The 19,156-nt window shown below is 40.6% G+C and overlaps 1 protein-coding gene across 1 annotated transcript; it reads right to left on the reverse strand.

Moving 5' to 3' along the window:
• Window positions 1–976: 976 nt before the first annotated feature.
• Window positions 977–18,773, reverse strand: LOC124270191. Its single transcript, XM_046705224.1, has 12 exons — window positions 18,583–18,773; window positions 14,438–14,465; window positions 13,721–13,834; window positions 13,314–13,408; window positions 12,729–12,870; window positions 8,462–8,605; window positions 6,282–6,325; window positions 5,515–5,580; window positions 5,284–5,383; window positions 4,093–4,236; window positions 2,850–2,936; window positions 977–2,383 (listed from the first exon to the last, which is right to left on the reverse strand). The coding sequence occupies exons 1-12, from the start codon at window positions 18,688–18,690 to the stop codon at window positions 1,302–1,304; spliced, it is 2,154 nt and encodes a 717-aa protein (XP_046561180.1). The 5' UTR covers window positions 18,691–18,773; the 3' UTR covers window positions 977–1,301.
• Window positions 18,774–19,156: the final 383 nt, after the last annotated feature.

Here is a 19,156-nt window from a genome sequence, read left to right on the forward strand (position 1 = left end):
CTACGAACACACCTGAACATGCTACAGTATCTCCGGGATTTCTCGAGGATTCCGAAGTAAGTGCCCTCGGTCAGTGGTGGTAGGAATGCATAGTACGACTAAAATCTCTTGTTTCTCTTGTTCACGTGACTGTTTTGAACGTGTTTCGAGATATTTAGACAATAACTAACGAGGGACGGGGAATGGCAGATTATCTTTCCCTCGTTATATTAATTATGTATATTACCCACATATAACCCAAATCAGTTTTCGATCTAAAACAATGCTACAATGAAAACTGCTGTTTTTCTATGAGGATACCCGCGATTTGGGGATTTCCCATATCCCTACGCGTGTGGTGCGGTTTCATTTCATTCGCTGGAATCAGCCATTCAACGTTCACCAAAAGGTGTAATCATCCTAGGGACTTACAGGAAAATACTACCCTTGTCCTTCTTCCCATATGGGTAATACACAATATACATAATTTGTATTATATCCATAAAATCAGACTTAATGCGGAGATCATAGTGAACATATGTTTCAAAAGACTACATTGCTGGGACGGAAAGTAACGGAATGAGCCGAGGGAATCAAACCCGCGGTGTGATATCAAGTGATGCCGTACGTAATGACTGGAACTAGTATTACATGAACAACACACTATTCCATTGTGGGTAGCGGACGGAATGCAAATATACATTTGCCCCACATGACATGTGTATTTCAAAATAATAACTTTGAATGACAGAATAGATTTCACCACTTGTCCCCCGACCACTTATAAAACCCGAACAAACAAAACAAAGCACCAGCAAAGAAAACAGAACTACATCAACACAACCAAGATCAAGGGATAAACTAGTTATAACTGCCGTTAATCCCATGGTGTGACCTAGACCGCCGTAGAACCAGCCCATGGGTATTACTTTACGACTATCCATAATTGAATAAGAATTCGAAACGCTACGCTCCTCGAAGGTGAGTGGGTTGGACCTGATGCCGCTTTTAGCTGTATTCCAACCAAATCACGGCAGGGGCACCAGAAATGGGCTTCTCACATCGCACCCAAGTGGTGAATCGAACCCGGCCTACGACGTGACGAGCGAACGCATTAACCACTAGGCTACCCCAACACCCCCTCCTCGTTTGGCATGGTTCCATGGTGCTTTTCGGGGGATATAAGTGTTACGATTTTCACAATACCACATCTACGAGAAACATTCTAATAACCAAGAATTATTACTGATCCAGGCGTGTTCATCAATAAGAGCAACATATTTGACATACCGCGGTACCCAGCGATATCGGAAACAACCTATTCAGCAATCTCTTCCCCCAATTTCTGTCTGCTCTGAATGTACAGGTTCATTGAATGAAGCTTCTGACAAAGGAGATGACTCCATTCCTGAGTCGAATACCGCGCCACGTGTCTCGGGACCGATTTCGCTTTCAGAATAAAACACATCGTCACGTGACTCGGAGAACGGCTCAGAAACACAACTCGACTCCGATATTGTAGACTGACGACTTGACCGTATTCCTCTGTCACTGACAGAACCTACGGCGCTCTGAGGCAACGTCAACCAGCTTGACGTAAGGCAGTTCTTACAGGTGAAGTTAACCGTCACATTACTGGTGCCCGACACGCCACTGCCTATGCTGAAGGCATCCCCGATTACCGTGTACTTTTCTGTGCTTGACGCCCGACTGTAGATGGTCTGCTGGTCGTCGGACCTAACACTGGGATCGTACTTCCAGCACGTGCTTCCGAAAGTCCTAATATGGTCATTCATAGCATCGACGTAATGTAGGAATTCTTGAGCTTCAGGCATGTAATTGGGAACATGAATTGTCTGGTTTCTGGCCAGACACTGCAGGAGCTCATCCATGTATAAATGTCTCTGTCCCGTCGCCGTCGTTTCTGTAATTTTGAAATATACTCCTTTAAATAAGAGTCTACATGAGTCCATGAGTTTGTTCAGGCTGTCATTGCCATGCTCGTAGCCAAAAGACACCGGAAGTACCATTTGTGATCTGGTGGTGGTGAAGTTCCTCTCCCTGAGGTATCCCAGCGCCTTTGAGCTGTAGTCGGCGAACATATCAGACTGCAGCTTGCTGACACACACGCCCTGCTGGCCATTGTGGTGGCCGAACAGTTGATACAAGCCTTCAGAGGCGACGACAATGACGACCGTTGGCGGCTCTAGATTCGTCGTAACCCAATCTGAGATGTTACAGAGGTCGTGTCTGCTCTGTTCTCTCTCGACGACCACCTCGGCGTTCAACAGCGTCCTCAACAGCCGTGCAAACGCCCTGACTGCCTGGATGTGAAAGTCATGGTCAACGCCATAAAGAATCACTACGCGCGGTGTTCCACCGTCCGTACCAGTCTCCGCTGTACCTGTTAAAGAGAAGTGTCACCTGCATATAGGCTGCTAGTTGCACGTGGTAGGTTTTGGAGTGGGCTGGGAAAAGTAAATCAGGGGCGTTCTACATTTTCCATTGTTATCCTAACTCAATAATATTAACAACGGGATCGGGTTGTCAGGCTCGCTGACTCAGCACATGACATCGTAGTATCAGTTGCGGAGATCGATCGGAGTTGATCACTGGATTGTCTGGTCCACATTCAATTATTTACAGACCGACTCCCTAAAGCTGGAATATTGCTGAGTGCGACGTTAAACAACAAACCAAACAAACCATATATGGCATATAATTAATATATCTACCCTTCGTCGTTTCGGTAGTGACGTCACAAAGACCACCTCTCTTATCCACAGCTTATGACATAATTTCTCTCTCTCAAAAAAGATGTCAATCAAAATGTCTCCTTTGAACGCGAGAACTATTGAGATCATACATACCCAGCTGCGTGTAAACTACACCAAACGGTACGCTGGGCTTGGACTGTTTCGTATTTTTACGAAGCCTGTTGGCGCAAGGCAGGGAATCTGAAACAAAAATGAAACAACTCAAACCTTGCACCTTAAGCAACACCCGTGTTAGGATACCACTTATAAGGATCGAGTGTCTTCTTTCAGCGATGTCCACCGAACAGGGCAAACAAAGCTAGCTCTTGTATATTCAAATTTTAAACTCGTGACTGAAAAGTTTTGTCTTTTTTCACCTTTTTATAATAAAATACGTAAACACTGTATTCAGTAATATACCGGCGGTGATAAGCGAGACTGGGATCCACGCACCAACACGTGAGTACTCAATTCTTGCACGTGACCTGCGAACAAGGTTAAATCATTTCTTGTTTTTACTAATGAAACGTCCATGCTGGTGCTGTGCTACAAGGGTGGTGGGGTAGCCTAATGGTTAAAGCGTTCGCTCGTCACGCCGAATACCCGGGTTCGATTCCCCACATGGGTACAATGTGTAAAGCCCATTTCTGGTGTTCCCCCGCCGTGATATTGCTGGAATATTGCTAAAACTAAACTCACTCACTCACTCACTCTGTGTTACAAGGGCGTGTGATTATTACACCAGCCATTGAACCATTGCACTCCATTTACATGGCTAGCTTCCTAGGAAGAATACGACCCAGGCTGGCAGCACAGCGCAAGAAGGTGAACAGGTACGGTACGGGGTATACCCCTTCACTGTCAACTGTGAATATCCGGGTTAGAATTGGTCATCAGTAACCCATGCTTGTCGTAAGAGGCGACTGTCGGGTTCTGGTGGTCAGGCTCGCTGACTTGGTTGAAACATAGCATCGTATCCTAACTGCCTAGATCAATACTCATGATGTTGATCACTGGATTGTCTTGTCCAGACTCGATTATTTACTGACCGTCACCATATAGCTGGAATACTGCTGAGTGCAGCCTTAAACAACAAACCCAAACAACCATTCACTGCAGCCAGAATAGATGCATTTTCGAAGCAGACACGACATGTACTACAATATATACATTGCTTCGCACAATCCAACGACCCTTAAATTGTGACCCCAATTTCCTATTTTAAGCACTCACAAGAACCCAAAATTTCCATTTCGCACAAAATCCTCACTCCCGGCCCAGCGAGGTTTGACCAGATTATTTCTTTAACTGGCTTAAACAAAAGTTTCTGTTCGTCCTGTTATACCACGTAACTGACCTTTCTTGAGGCACATGACACCCATGACAACAGCGCTGATCACTGCTATCGTCGTCACCGCAACCATGAAGTAGAACGCGGCCATATTGTCCCGGATAGTGGTCGCAATGCTTGGTCGCGTTACTGCGTATTCGATAGGATCTTCTGTAACATAGTAATACATTTTGTTTAAATGGCGGTGCAGTGTTATAAAGCTTGAAACAGTGAAAGAAGATGGCTATATTCTTGCTATTTTAGTCAAGGACAAATGTACATTGAAGCCTCGCTACGCTGGAACCCGATTGTCCCAACCCGTTCTGCACCCCTTGAAGATCCGGGTTAGAACTTGTCTCCAGCCACGCATGCGTGCTTGTCGTAAGAGATGACAAATAGGATTGGGTGGTCAGGTTCGCTGACTTGAATGATGCATGTCATAGTATCCGATAGATGTAAATCGGGGGTTCGCCTGGTGCAGACTCGATTATTTACAGGTTTAGGGCATACAACTCAAGTGTAGCAATAAACGACAAAACAAAGGGTTAGCACACACGCTTCTTTGAACATTATTTCGTTTGTATCAAGGCTGGGTGAGTGAGTAAATATTGTTTAACGCCGCATGAAAACTCTTGTAGCTGTGGGCAGCGACAACATGATGTAGGACTAAAGCCCAAAAGTGATTGCCATAGATTATCATAATGACAAGGGTATGGAGCTGACAAGCCGAATATTACAATCAGGGAAACCTTGGAAGAACCCCCAAGTAGCGGATCCTGGCACAACTGCAGAACACAGTTCTGTGAAGTGAAATGCTGTGGCCTAAGTAACAGGGCATTCGTGCCGTCCCCTTCCATTTCTTTAATGTAGTCAGTACACCTCCATTCAGCAACGGTGCGGTCGGGTAGCCTAGTAGTTAAAGCGTCCGCCCTGAAGACCCGGGTTCGATTCACCACATGGGTACGACGTGTGAAGCCCATTTCTGGTGTCCCCCGCCGTGATATTGCTGGAATATTGCTAAAAGCGGCGTAAAGCCATACTCACTCACTCACTTTCGCTCGTCAAGCCGAATACAAGGGTTCAATTTCGCACATGGGTAGAATGTGTGAAGCCCATTTCTGGTGCCCACCGCTGTAATATTGCTTGAATATTTGCTAAAAGCGGCGTAAAACTAAACTCACTCACTCACTAGAACTGCTGGCGTCTATAATTCTGTACCTGTGCGTGGGGGAAACACTTGGATGGGGTCACTGGAAATCGGGTCCACGTGACATCCCCCAGTCTCTCGTTCCGGACAGTTTGAGCAGATTGGTTTGATCTGAAGGCACAAAAATACATACACATCTACATATTTTACAAGTTATAAAAGTGTTGGTCAGATTTCTGTATTGACTTTCTGCATTTGCAGAGCCACGGTCTGCTGTGTATTTGTGATTGAATTATACCCACCCGAGCTTCGTAGTTTCCATACTTGACATCCCGGAACGTATAGTCTGTGATATCATGTTCATATATCTGAAAGTAATATGTAATTTTATTAGACATTGAAAAGTGAATGAGTAAGTTTTAAGCAATATCCCAACAACATCAGGACTGGGGAGGTCTTCGGCATGACGAGCAAACGGTTTAACCACTAGGCTACCCCACCGCCACAAACATTGAAAAGTTATGTACTGACAATTGATATAATTACTTTCATAAAAACAATACAAAATAGAAAACCCAAAATACAGATTGTACTTTAATTCAAATACGAACCCGGTTCTTAGCATTCACATGCTGGCCAGGGCTTGCTATTGGTCTGCATGATAAACAAGCTTCAGAATTGTATAATGAACACCTTTTTCAGGTAACAAAAAGGACGGTGGGGTAGCCTAGTGGTTAAAGTGTTCGACCATCACGCCGAAGACCCGGGTTCGATTCTACAAACACGTTTACAAAGCAAAATGTCTTTAAAGTATGTATTTTCCTGCTAATATTCAAGATACATGTATCATATTAATTAAATAGTCTGGAAACTTTTAAGTGTAGTGCAGAGCAAAACATTCCTTCAACATTTTACAAGTGTCATATATTTATATAAACTGATTTTATTTACATAAACATATTGTGAAAATGCAAACAGACATAAAACATTTAGCTTTGTCAAAGTAAAATTTATTATTTGTAAGCGTAAAATACTTTTTAAAATGTCGATATCGAAACGCAACACTTACATCATAAGACCTGAAGATGTGTCTGGTAACTATCTTATGTTCATGAATAGGATGGTTTTATTACTGAAGATGAAAGTGAAACAGTATTTATAAAATTTAGTATAAACAAAGTATATAACTGGAGAACAGGATGTTTTATTACTGAGATGAAAGTGAAACAGTATTTATAAAATTTAGTATAAACAAAGTATATAACTGGAGAACAGGATGTTTTATTACTGAGATGAAAGTGAAACAGTATTTATAAAATTCAGTATGAACAAAGTATATAACTGGAGAACAGGATGTTTTATTACTGAGATGAAAGTGAAACAGTATTTATAAAATTCAGTATGAACAAAGTATATAACTGGAGAACAGGATGTTTTATTACTGAGATGAAAGTGAAACAGTATTTATAAAATTCAGTATGAACAAAGTATATAACTGGAGAACAGGATGTTTTATTACTGAGATGAAAGTGAAACAGTATTTATAAAATTCAGTATGAACAAAAAGTATGAAAGTGGAGAATATGTATTTATAAACAGTACATAAAATTCAGTATAAACAAAGTATATAATTGGAGAACAGGATGTTTTATAATCGTTATTTTTCCTATGACTTTTTTCCGATCACCCTTCTAGATGGCTACCTGTATGCCAAGAGCAAGGTGAAAGGAGAAATTGATTATGTTCAAGTGACTTTCTAATAAGTGTTATCTGTGCACTGACAAACACAAATAATATGGGGCTTGGTCACATGTTTGATAGGTACATGTATATAAATTATTGTTTTTGATAATATTCACAAGTAAATGTGATCTGGCAAATACATGTAGATGTACATATATGTTGATGCAATATGTCTTAATTTAATATTCATAACTCATTACATGAATTGATATAACTATAGTTAATGCCTAATGTTGTCTTTTTTATCTGGGCCCATACCATTATTATCAAGGGTACAGCCTTATGCCTTAATTAAGCCTTATGCAAGCAGCCATAAAATGTGTTGTTTTAAGCGGTCTGACTTTTGGGAGGTCTGTCTTATGGGAAGATACCGTGCTATGGAGAACGCTTTAACCACTAGGCCACCCCGCCGTCCCAATTCAAAATAGACTTTCTGCCAGTCTAAGTAAACTTTGGCTCAGTATTATTCGTTACAATGCTATACTGAGTCTAACTGAGTCTAACAAGCCATATTAGAGTAAGTTCGCTTAGACTGACATTCTGCATTTGAAACTCCATCCTTAATTTGTAAATGAATAATACCTACCCGAACTTCGTAGTTTCCATACATGACATCCTGAAATGTGTATTCTGTAATGTCCTGTGTATACATCTGCAAGTAATGCATAATTTTTTTTCAATTAGACAATGAAAAGTTAATGTTACAAATGTATACATAATGCAAATGTACTGACATATTCTGTGATATCCTGTATATAGATCTGCGAATAGCACATCGTTTCTTTAAATTAGACATTGAAATGTTGATGTCACAAATGTATTATATATAATGAAAATGTGCTGACAATTTATATATTTATCTTGATATAGATAGACTTTATATTGATTAAAAACAGTCCGGTTCTTAGCATTCACTGTCCGGGTTCTGTTGCTATTGGTCCGCATGATACAGCTTAATGTTCTAGAGTAGTGAGTACGTGAGTGAGTTTAGTTTTTACGTCCCTTTTAGCAATATTCCAGCAATATCGGTGCGGGGGACACCAGACATGGGCTTCACACATTGTACCCATGTGGGGAATCGAACCCGGGTCTTCGGCGTGACGTATGAATGCCTTAACCACCACGCTACCCCTTTGTAAATTGGATCAGTTTGCTACACTAATCAACTTCTCATTTACTGACTTCGGCTTATGTATACTAGATTGCTGTTGTTTGAATCTCATGGGACCAAATTTCCTTCTCGAGTCATCGTGTGTATTTATGAGACGAATTCGTGTAACCGGTATTCAAATGATGACAACTATAACAGGGAATGGTCAGGACCGACAGGTACTTCGAGTTATGCATAATATTCGAGACATCGGCATTCGACTCATCGGGATTTGACTGTATGCTATGTCTGTATATACTGATTATAATGTCAAATGTATTAAATAAAATGTCGATACCCGGGCGTAACACTCACCTCATAAGACTTGTACGAGTGACTGGCAACTGGTTTATCTTTTCCTATGTCGAAAAGGTAGATTTCAAGAGAACCCTCTTTGAACGGTGGGGACCACGTGACTTTGATAGTTTGGTTAACAAGAATGAGAGTGATGATGTTTGGACGCCAGTTGTAGCAGCCGACAGGGGTCGGTGTCGTCGCTTCTAAAAATGAAACATAAACCTTATGTCGCCTTCAGTAATTTTTTCACCTGAATTATGGCAGCCTCTAAATAATCACGCCTGGGCAAGACAATTAGGTGATTGATATTACAAGTAACAGTCCGCGCCTTCGGGGCATGATGACACAACCAAACAAGTCATTTGGGTAAGACCGCCCTATCCTTTGGGTCCCATCCTTACCACACGCATATGAAGTCTAACTAGGCTTCTTTGCTACTTATTCGCAATTACGACACCAACATGTTAACCTCGTCATGCCGAAGTTCCGGGTTCGATTCCCCCACATGGGTAAACTGTTCGAAGAATTCTTCGTTCCCATGCCTTGAAATTGCTGGAATATTGCTAAAAGCGACGTAAAACCTTACTCACTCATTCAGAAGAAGAAAAAAAATAAGCGAAATGATTATTATGTCTTTTCTTGCGAATCTTATTCATCTTGGTCTGTTTTCGTTGACTAGACTGAAAAAGTAGTTCCGGCATTTTTAAAAGTGTTATTTTATACAAACAACACGTCATTACTTACGAGAGAGTGAAAATATCTGGGTTCATATTTTTCATACGATGCCTTAGGGCAAAGTATCACTTTGTCACGGTGACGTGACGTCATTAACAATGCTATGACGTTGCATTCTATATGCGACGACGGCGGGTAGCCAGCCTATGTTTGAAAGTAGTTTTAGGTTTATTTTCCTCAATTTGACGACTTCGGTAATAAACAGAATATCACATTCGTGCCCACATCGTACTATGGTTTTGTAGATATTTTATTACCTACGAGGGAGAAAATATCGGGGTTTCTAAGATGCTTCGGTGAAAGATCAAAGGAGCTGTTTGCATTACGTCAGAATGTATTGTCGTCACTGCGCCATTCTAGTCTACCCCCTCGTAATCGAACAATTTTGCATACGTCACAATGCAAGCGACGTCACGATGCATGTCAGTAAACTACTCCGTTGCATTCCGTTTCTTGGTATATTATGTTTTCTGCCTTTTTAAATGTCTCAATTCGACTCGCAAGTTTTCAGCGACACGGTAACGTTCGCAATGTTTACATTCCCACAATGCAATCGTGGAATGTCGCTAGACTACTCAGCTTCGTCTGGATGTACTGATCTAAACATACGTTGGTAGTAGAAATGCGACGTTCACATGGTTTACGTTAATCACAGATGTAATTAAAATACTTTAGAGAAGATATTTAATCCGAACGTAAACCGTCATGAAACTGTTTATCATTTGTTTTTCTGGTAACGTTCGTCTTAACGTAGGGGGGAAGACACATCAATAGAACAGCGCGCCAGTTAGCCCTGTGCGAGGATTCTTAATTTAGATCACCGACACCGCCGTTTGTTTTCTGCCTTAAATTAATCGTAATTATCCTTAGAAAGTATTAAATTTGGCATCTTAGAAAAGAAATACACTTCGCTCTTCCACCATGTATAGTGTAATAAAACACACTTTCGCCCTGAACTATTATGACGTTAAAGCACTCGGACGCAAGCGTCCTCGTGCTTTAACTTTAATAGTTCAGGGCAAAAGTGTGTTTTATTACACTATACATGGTGGTAGAGCGAACTGTATTTCTTAAATACATGGTGGTAGAGCGAACTGTATTTCTTTCATACGATGCCCTAGGGCAAATATCAACATGGTGACGTGACGTCATGAACAATGCTATGACGTCACGTTCCTTCTATGACGTTGCGTTCTACATACGGCGACGGCAGGTAGCCAGCCTATGTTTGATAGTATATTTAGGAGATAAACCTACTGTGTGAAGGAAAATCAGGTATATAACGAAATTATAATAGTTTCTAAATTTCATTTAAAACCGAACGCGTAGCGTGAGGTTTTAAATGAACAATTTAGAGCTATTATAATTTCGTTATATACCTCTGATTTTCCAACACAGTAGGTTTATCTCCATTCTACCATGACAATTTTATGAACAATTTCAGGTGGAGCTCTTTCTTTGGTTACGAGTCAATACGTGAAGCGGCCTCGCATTCCAATCTCAAGTGGTATCGCCCGAAACGGGGTGTTTGGTGGCAAACCGTCAATGACTAACAAACTCCAGATTCAGTAATAACAAATCACGTTTTGTTTTTTCAATGCATCAATCACAAATCATTAACTGATAAGTTGGAAAACATATATCAAATAAGTTTCAAAAGCTTGGTTCACATTTGAAAATTCCACCGTAGACCCTTTCCCCACCAGAATAGTGGCAGCAACCTCATGGCCTTGACCTTTTCTCGAAGTCATTGTTTACATTTGGAAAGATGCGACAGGAGAGCCACTGACAGTTTGCGCAAGGTTAACCTGATTGTATGACTGAGATAGTCTTTGATATCTAATTACTGGTACTGGTACAAAAATTTAAGAGTAGGGGCGCTTTTGCTGTAACGAGAAGTCCGTGTTGTACCGAATTTAGATACTGTTGAATTTTGCGCCCTGTCAACTTGACGATTTCACGCACCTCTACGTCTGCGTGCGACAGCTGTGGTGACTCTTACACACTCATGTGTGTACTTTGTGCTCAAATTCGATTCTACGGATATTATTTTCTACATTTTGGAAAGTGTTTTGTGACCTAGTTGCTTCAAAGTGTAGTGAATTCAAATTGAATCGGATTGGCTGGCATGTTCGCGAGTCTGTTGACAAAGAGCCAGATTTTTGGTGATATTTCCGAAAGGATGGATCAGGACACGAGGGTGTACCTCTGGCATAAACACGGTAAGGTAATTAATTATACTTTAATAGACTACTTTAGATCAAGCAGTGTAATGGATAAGAGGGATCATGACTAAGCTAAATAACTTTTTCAACGATATTATACATTTAGAAAAAAAAAATATGTTGGGCTAAACAGAACGGTTTGCAGATTCTGTAGATCTAATTGTGTTTTACTACCGCTAAATTTGAAACAGTACAAATTTCAAAATATCATTTTGTTTGAATTGATAACCCAACTGTTTATTTATGTGGACGGAAGGCATTAGAATCTAAAATTTCTTCGGCGTTCGATGTTAATGCATCCTCCGTTACCGGATCAAGATCAGTGGCGATATCGTTGACGAAAGCTGATAATAAATTTAACACGGAAATTTTGTAGCAGTCTATTGCTGGATCTATTCTGACATAACATAGAATCAACGTAAACATATTTGTTTTGCTGAATTTTTATTCGGAAAGCAGACGATGTTTTGATCTTGTTCGACTGAATATTTGTTTCCATGCTTTCGAAGTACTTTTGTATGTATAAACACCTATTGCTGTGATTTACGCAAGTAGTGAGTCGTGCCCGTCATCGCTAAATCCATCTTTAAAGACATATGTGTAATTTCCGACAGTAAAATCGCCGTAATTTATCGATGCATCGGTAGGTTGTTCGGTGTCCGCCATGTTAGTGGGCAGACAAAAATAGTGCATTACCGTAAACCATGTATGATTGCGCACGGAAAACAGAGACCTGTATAACGTGATTATATACCTCTGAATGACTTTAATTAACCAATCACAATCCAGTGTTTACTGAAGTCATGGTAGAATTGGGTTTATTTTCCTCAATTTTGACGACTTCGGCAATAAACAGAATATTATATTCGTGCCCATATCATAATATGTTTAGGACACTCGTGCCTAAATATCGGTCTATATATGCTCACATTAATATTATCACTAAAAACGTAGTGTATGGAGTTAATCGACCGGGTGGCGAGATCAGACAGCACTGTTGATGAGAATTTCGTCCCTTAATATATAAACTACCGTAGAAAAGTAACTGTATTTATGAATATTGCGTACTTAGTTCGTATATGGAGGGTTGTTGAATAGCAAAGGAGTAACAGACACGGGGAACTACAGATGTCTACAGTATTATCATTAGTCCTAGGTGTGGACCAGCAGTGGCATCGGTGTAAGTGAGCGAGTGAGTTAAGTTTTACGCGGCTTTAGCAATATTCCATCAATATCACCGCGGGGGGCACCAGAAATGGGCTTCACACAATGTACCCATGTGGGGAATCGAACTCCTCGGCGTGACAAGCGAACGCTTTAACACTGGGCTACCCCCTCGCTCCCATTGGTGTAAGGAAATACTCACTTTGCTCGGGCGGAGGCGCCAGTTTGTGCGACATGATCCCGCCGACAGCGTTAACTAAACTGTTCATGGGCACAACGGTTATTAGTCCTTTGGGATCTTTGAAAAAGTGGTCACACTTGCACCGAATAGGTTTTGTTTTCCCCTGTGAATAAAAAGAACCTTATTTCAATTAAAATTATTCACTAAAATATTGTTGCAAAGTTTTCATTTCTACGTCAACATAGGGGAAGTGTTGGGTTGCTTTCTGGAGGCCCGTGAAGATCGGGTTGTCTTAAGCCACCAATGCTTGTCGAAAGAGGCGACAAAAGGGATCGGGTGGTCAGGCTTGCTGACTTGGTTGACATATTTCGCTGTATCCCAAATGTCTAGATAGATGCGCATTATACCAGAAACTGGTTTGTCTCATACAGACTCGATTATTTACAGACTGTCGCCATATAGCTGGGATCTTGTTGAGTGAGGCGATAAACAACTTGAAGGAAAATGTTACCTGGATTCACACTGTCTACGATGAATATGATACGAAGATATTTATAAAGATAATCATTTACATGTGTGTTTAGGAAGTTACTTAACATTGCTCACCTTTCCAATTTTCAAAGATGTCGAATTCACAAGGTAACACTCCGTTGAATTTGAACGGCTTTCTTTCTCAACACTGACTGCAAATACACGATCACCTGAAAAGAGGAAAATGTCATCAATTCTGGATTTATGCTCTAAACTGTATAGATATGGCTTACACATATATGAGTTCAGATAACTGTGTGTGTGGACAGAAATAATGGGTGACACCAGAGACCGACTTCATGAACACCTAACCACGTCACCATCGTACGACAACAGTCTCACCAACAACCATCACTTCCTACAACCAGGGGCGGTGGGGTAGCCTAGCGGTTAAAGCGTTCGCTCTTCACGACAAAGACCCGGGTTCAATTAGAGATATTCTCCAGAAAACTAAACTGTTCAAAGTAGTAACTCCATCTTACCATTTTCGCTTACTTTCCACTTTAGTGTTTTGGCTCTTGTTACAGCGAGTTGTCTCCCCTTGGATAGATCATCTTCTCGATCAGTTGTCGCTGACGCAATGGCCGACTTGCAGACTGAAAGATTTGACGTAAATGTTGATGACGGTATTTTAGTGCAAACAACTGCTAAAGACATATCATTATACAATGCTTATAAGAGATGCATTAAAGTCCAAAATAAAATAACTGTGCAGGCAATTTCTAATAGAAATTAAATTATATAGATCTAATTACAGATCCTTTTATACCGTTGTCAAGCAAGAAGAATCTGCATCGCACACACGAAATAAAAGAAATTATTATCCATAAACTTTGTCAATATTCCTGCTTGTCAACGGTACACGAATCTGTATTAAAACGTCGCACTCACGAAATTAGTTGTTATCCCTCTAAAGTTTGCCAATATTATAAATTTCCCAACTTCTAAACTTCCACTCAAAGAATTGTTCATATGAGATGTATTAAGGTTTTAAACATAATTACTGTATCAATGAAAGGACCGCTAATATTTTTTTCATACTCCAAGGAGGGTGAGAATGAACTTCGCGAGCACACCGAATATTAATCAAATTAATTAATCTAATTAATAAAGACGATAGGAGAGACGAATATAGTAAAAGGTATGTTTGAAAAACTAAATCAGGACTCGGCAATTAAAAACAACATCAGTCTCATTACCTGAGGGGTCTGACTGTGTGACCGAAATCTGAAAATAAGAAATAACATGATTAATTCTAAATCGAGCTAATTTAGAAAAATGTTTTGAAAATATTTCGTTTATCAAACGTGAACAAATAATTGGAAATATGTAACTCGATTTAAAGGCACACTGCACTCGAGCAAACTGGCTGCCCCATCAACACTGATTGCAGTAATTAAAGGTACACATTTTGTCTCCTGAGACAGTATCATGAATATATTATGTATAAATCATGCATATATCATGCATATACCATACCGGTATAGTAAATTATTCTCCGGGGCGCAGTAGGCCCGGTCGCCCAAGATCTGTGATCGAAGTTCGAATCACAGATTTGTCAGGGATATGTTATTAGATTATTATTGTCCCCACCATATTCATCCTCGTCGGTCTCATCCACAGATTATGGCCATCGATGGCCCCTCACTGCCCTGTCTGCCATGTTTGTTTGTTGTTTTCCCCATACACGTGGAAATTGACCAATGAGAGCCGTTTTGTGTTCCGAGTCATTCCGAGATTTTCGGACAGGGTCGATGTTTACCGAAGGGCGGCCAGACGTTTGTTCAAAACGGAGAGTAGTGCTAATGCGAGGGTCAGTGGTCAAATATGAACTGCAGTTAGACAAACTGAATACGATGAGCAGAAGGCCAAAAGAATAATCTACAAGCTCAACACATTGTTTTGAGAAAAACGTAAGGTTTGATTGAACGCGCGTTAAAATAGTCAGGCTGTCCGCTTCGCGAGTGTCACCCCTTGTGTATTTTATGTAATGAGTGTAGCGGGAGAATTTTCTTAAAACTCCATTTCTTCACCGATTTCGTTCAAATTTGAAATATGAGTTACTCATAACACATAAAAACAATATACGGTTGCAAAAATCTAGGTTTTTATTTTAAATAATATTGTCCAAACAGTGATTCGAACCCCTGTGGTTTCAACAGAGTAGCAAACTTCTAAGTTGTAAAATACCTGCATGAGGAGCCACTTTCCCCACACGTCAAGCGTGATATACACGTGATATATACAGTCTACCTGGTTATGACGTCACCATCTGTCCAACTAGATTTATGATGTTAGAACCAGGGTGGCATTATATCAAGGGACGTCAAATCTGTCGGTCGTAACCATGTCAAACATCAATACCCAATAATATAATAACCAATAATCAATAACCAGCAACAGAGAAAGTGTTACATCTTTCTTATTCAAGCATCAACGTTTGTGTAATAACTAGCACATAATAAACAACGCATGCCATCAAAGAACATAAACACAGTTGTTCTCAGCATTTTCGAATTCACTGTGGCTTGAAAAACTCACGTATCTTAAATACTGATAAAGGTCCCGTTAAAAGAAACCTTTACTGATTCGCCAACACAAAGACGGTGTCCCATTTTCTCACGTAATACTAATAACATTTTGACTATTATCAGTTTGTTTAAGTCCACACTTAAAGGAAACAAGAGTGAAACATTACTGACGGGTCTATTTAAGTTAAACGGTACTGATGACTCGTATGGATCCCTGGCAAAAACATCATATAGTTATGAAAAGGTCTATACTAAACGTTATTACAGTAAACATGCTCCGCCACCCCCCACCGCCACCCCCCACCGAATTATCACGCACACGCATGCACGCATAACGAGTTAATAAATAGCATGTGACTCCCTCACATATGAAATCAACAACGCCGATCGTTTCCTCTTGGTCATGTCACATGTTGCATTGTGGGATTTCGCTTTTCAATGAAAGCATCTGGGACCCAATCATAATCAGTTCATACAGGTACAACAGGAACAACTTTTTAAAATCTGTACCCAGATCTGTCCCCAGATCTGTCTCTATAGTTGGAAGTACTGATATGACCCACTAGCCCTTTTGGTATTGTCCCCTTAATATGTGATACAGATAGTAGTTTGAGATGGTCCCTAACTGGGGAATACCCTATTGTCATACGGGCACTCCTTCGTGCCCTGCGTGCAATGCGAGACACTTGACATGCTGTCAACAAGTACATTCATACACAGATTAATTCTCAAAGATTTCGCCTGAACAGACAGCACCCTTTTGAGGACTCTAAATTAAATACCCCCGTGTCGAATGGAGGGGAGTTCACGTGTGTACCAACTGATAGTCGGAGAGCAAGTGCGAGTTGTAAAGTTATCACATTAAAACAATCAATCAATTAATCACGATCAATCAATCACGATCCCGGAACAATTCTTAATTTCAGGCTGTGGCTATCTTGACTAGCCTAATCATTTTCACAAAGGGTTAGAGAGGGTTACATCGCTGACCTTTCTTGTGCTGGCGATCTGGTGCCTCGCTGTGAGAGTGTTAGACTAAGGCTTAGTCTCTGAATATATATAATTTTGATAGTAACAAACAAGCCCATTTAAATTGAAAAGGAGCCCTAGGGAGACCAGAGATGAACCTGGGGAAATTTAGACTTGCTTCGTTTAGGGCTTTAGCACTACAGGGAAGGCTAGGCTGTAGGGAAAATAATGTGGTTCAGGGACTGTGAGACAGACTATGAGAGTGTGTTCGCATCCCGGATGAGATTGAATCTATAAAGGGGTTCCTTCCGTTCCCCCATTTCTTTCTTCCGCAGATTAACAGAGGTAACGTAACGTGGTTCGACCCTATATATTGTTATTAATTGTGGGGCTTTTAGTTATTTTTGTGAGTTTTCTAGTAATTGGTGTGTTAGGTTTTGTTAATAATTTTAGCATATATCAATTTATAAATATTATTTGGGATGGGGGGACGGGAGGAACTCTTACCCTCTAAAGTACTAGAATGTATACATTATCAGAAAGAGTAACCCCAAATATAACATTTTGTTTCTATAAAGTCCAGACTTGAGCTGGTCTCCTTTTCTATCGGGTCTGGGGAGAGATCAGAGTAAAACAGATGGTAAATGTTGCGATGAATAATCAGCTGCTGTATTACAGTTATGTTGTCACAGGACGTCCTCTGCGACAACGCCGCCCACACGGAGACGCTGCACGTGTGTTCACAATATACTGCATGCATGCATCAGTGCCTGTACTGTGACAGCTTGTACAACCTCCGCTGCTCACGACTACGCCTACAGTCGTACACGGGCTACTCCTGGCTACATCCAATACTACTGGTAATAATACTGCCGCTACTCACACTGCCACAGCCATCACTACTACAACTATACTACTACTACTACTACTACTACTACTACTACTACTACTACTACTACTACTACTCCTGCTGCTGCTGCTGCTGCTACTACTACCACCACCACCACCACCACCACCACCACCACAGCCATCACTACTACAACTATACTACTACTACTACTACTACTACTACTACTACAACTACTACTACTATACTACTACTACAACTACTACAACTACTACTACTACTACTACTATACTACTACTACTACTACAACTACTATACTACTACCACTACTATACTACTACTACTACTACTACTACTATACTACTACTACTACTACTACTACTACTACTACTACTACTACTACTACTACTACTACTACTACTACTACTACTACTACTATACTACTACTACTACTACTACTACTACTACTACTACTACTACTACAACTACTACTACTATACTACTACAACTACTACTACTATACTACTACTACTACTATACCACTACTACTACTACTAATACTACTACTACTACTACTACTACTATACTACTACTACTACTACTATACTACTACTACTATACCACTACTACTACTACTACTACAACTACTACTACTACTATTACTACTATACTACACCACTACTACTACTACTACTGCTACTGCTACTGAAACTGATACTATTACTATTACTACTGCTACTACTGCTACTATTACTACTACTACTACTACTACTATTACTACTACTACCACTGCTATTATTACTGATTCTACTACTACTGCTGCTACTACTAATACTACTGCTACTACTAATACTACTGCTACTACTACTGCTACTACTACTACTACTTCTACTGCTACTATTACCACCACCACTACTATTACTACACGTCTACTGCAGCTTCGGATTGCTCTTACGACATGCACGCTACAACAGCAATAATATAAACAAGTACTTACACTAGTTTTTGGTCTAGTCGTCCAACACTGAAATCCCGTGCCATCTCGACCCCCCTCACCACGAGACATGGCCAGGAAGGCGACTACCAGCAGGGTGGGGACATGCATCGCGGGTAGTGCCGCAGCCCTGTGTGACGGAAGACACAGAGCTCATCGGTAATCACATGAAGCTGTCAAAACACTAACCCACGCGCTTACCCGCGCATGCGCTGTCTGAACGCGGAACAGTTCCTCAAACAGGAGGAAAACTTTGTACGAGGCGTGATAGATATCACAAAAGTGGGTCAATGTTGGTGACAGGTTACACTTGACGCCCTGTAACACAACAACACATCTCGACCCCGATATTTAATAGAGATACTGATAATATGTTTTTTCATTTGAAAGGATTTTGTTTCCGCGTTGGATAAGGCGATAAAGTGAGTTGAAAAGCTTTTTAGTTTAGCGAGGACTTGTTTCTTAAACAATGCAATAAATACCCTTAGCATACAGAACACCGGTGTTCTACCCTGGTTGTAATGGCACCGTTTGTCCAGGAGAAAATATGGCATTATATCCAGGGTGGCATTATAAC

The sequence above is a fragment of the Haliotis rubra genome, unplaced genomic scaffold, assembly GCF_003918875.1.
Source record: "Haliotis rubra isolate DU_JTF1 unplaced genomic scaffold, ASM391887v1 Scf15, whole genome shotgun sequence".
NCBI classification, from domain to species: domain Eukaryota; kingdom Metazoa; phylum Mollusca; class Gastropoda; order Lepetellida; family Haliotidae; genus Haliotis; species Haliotis rubra.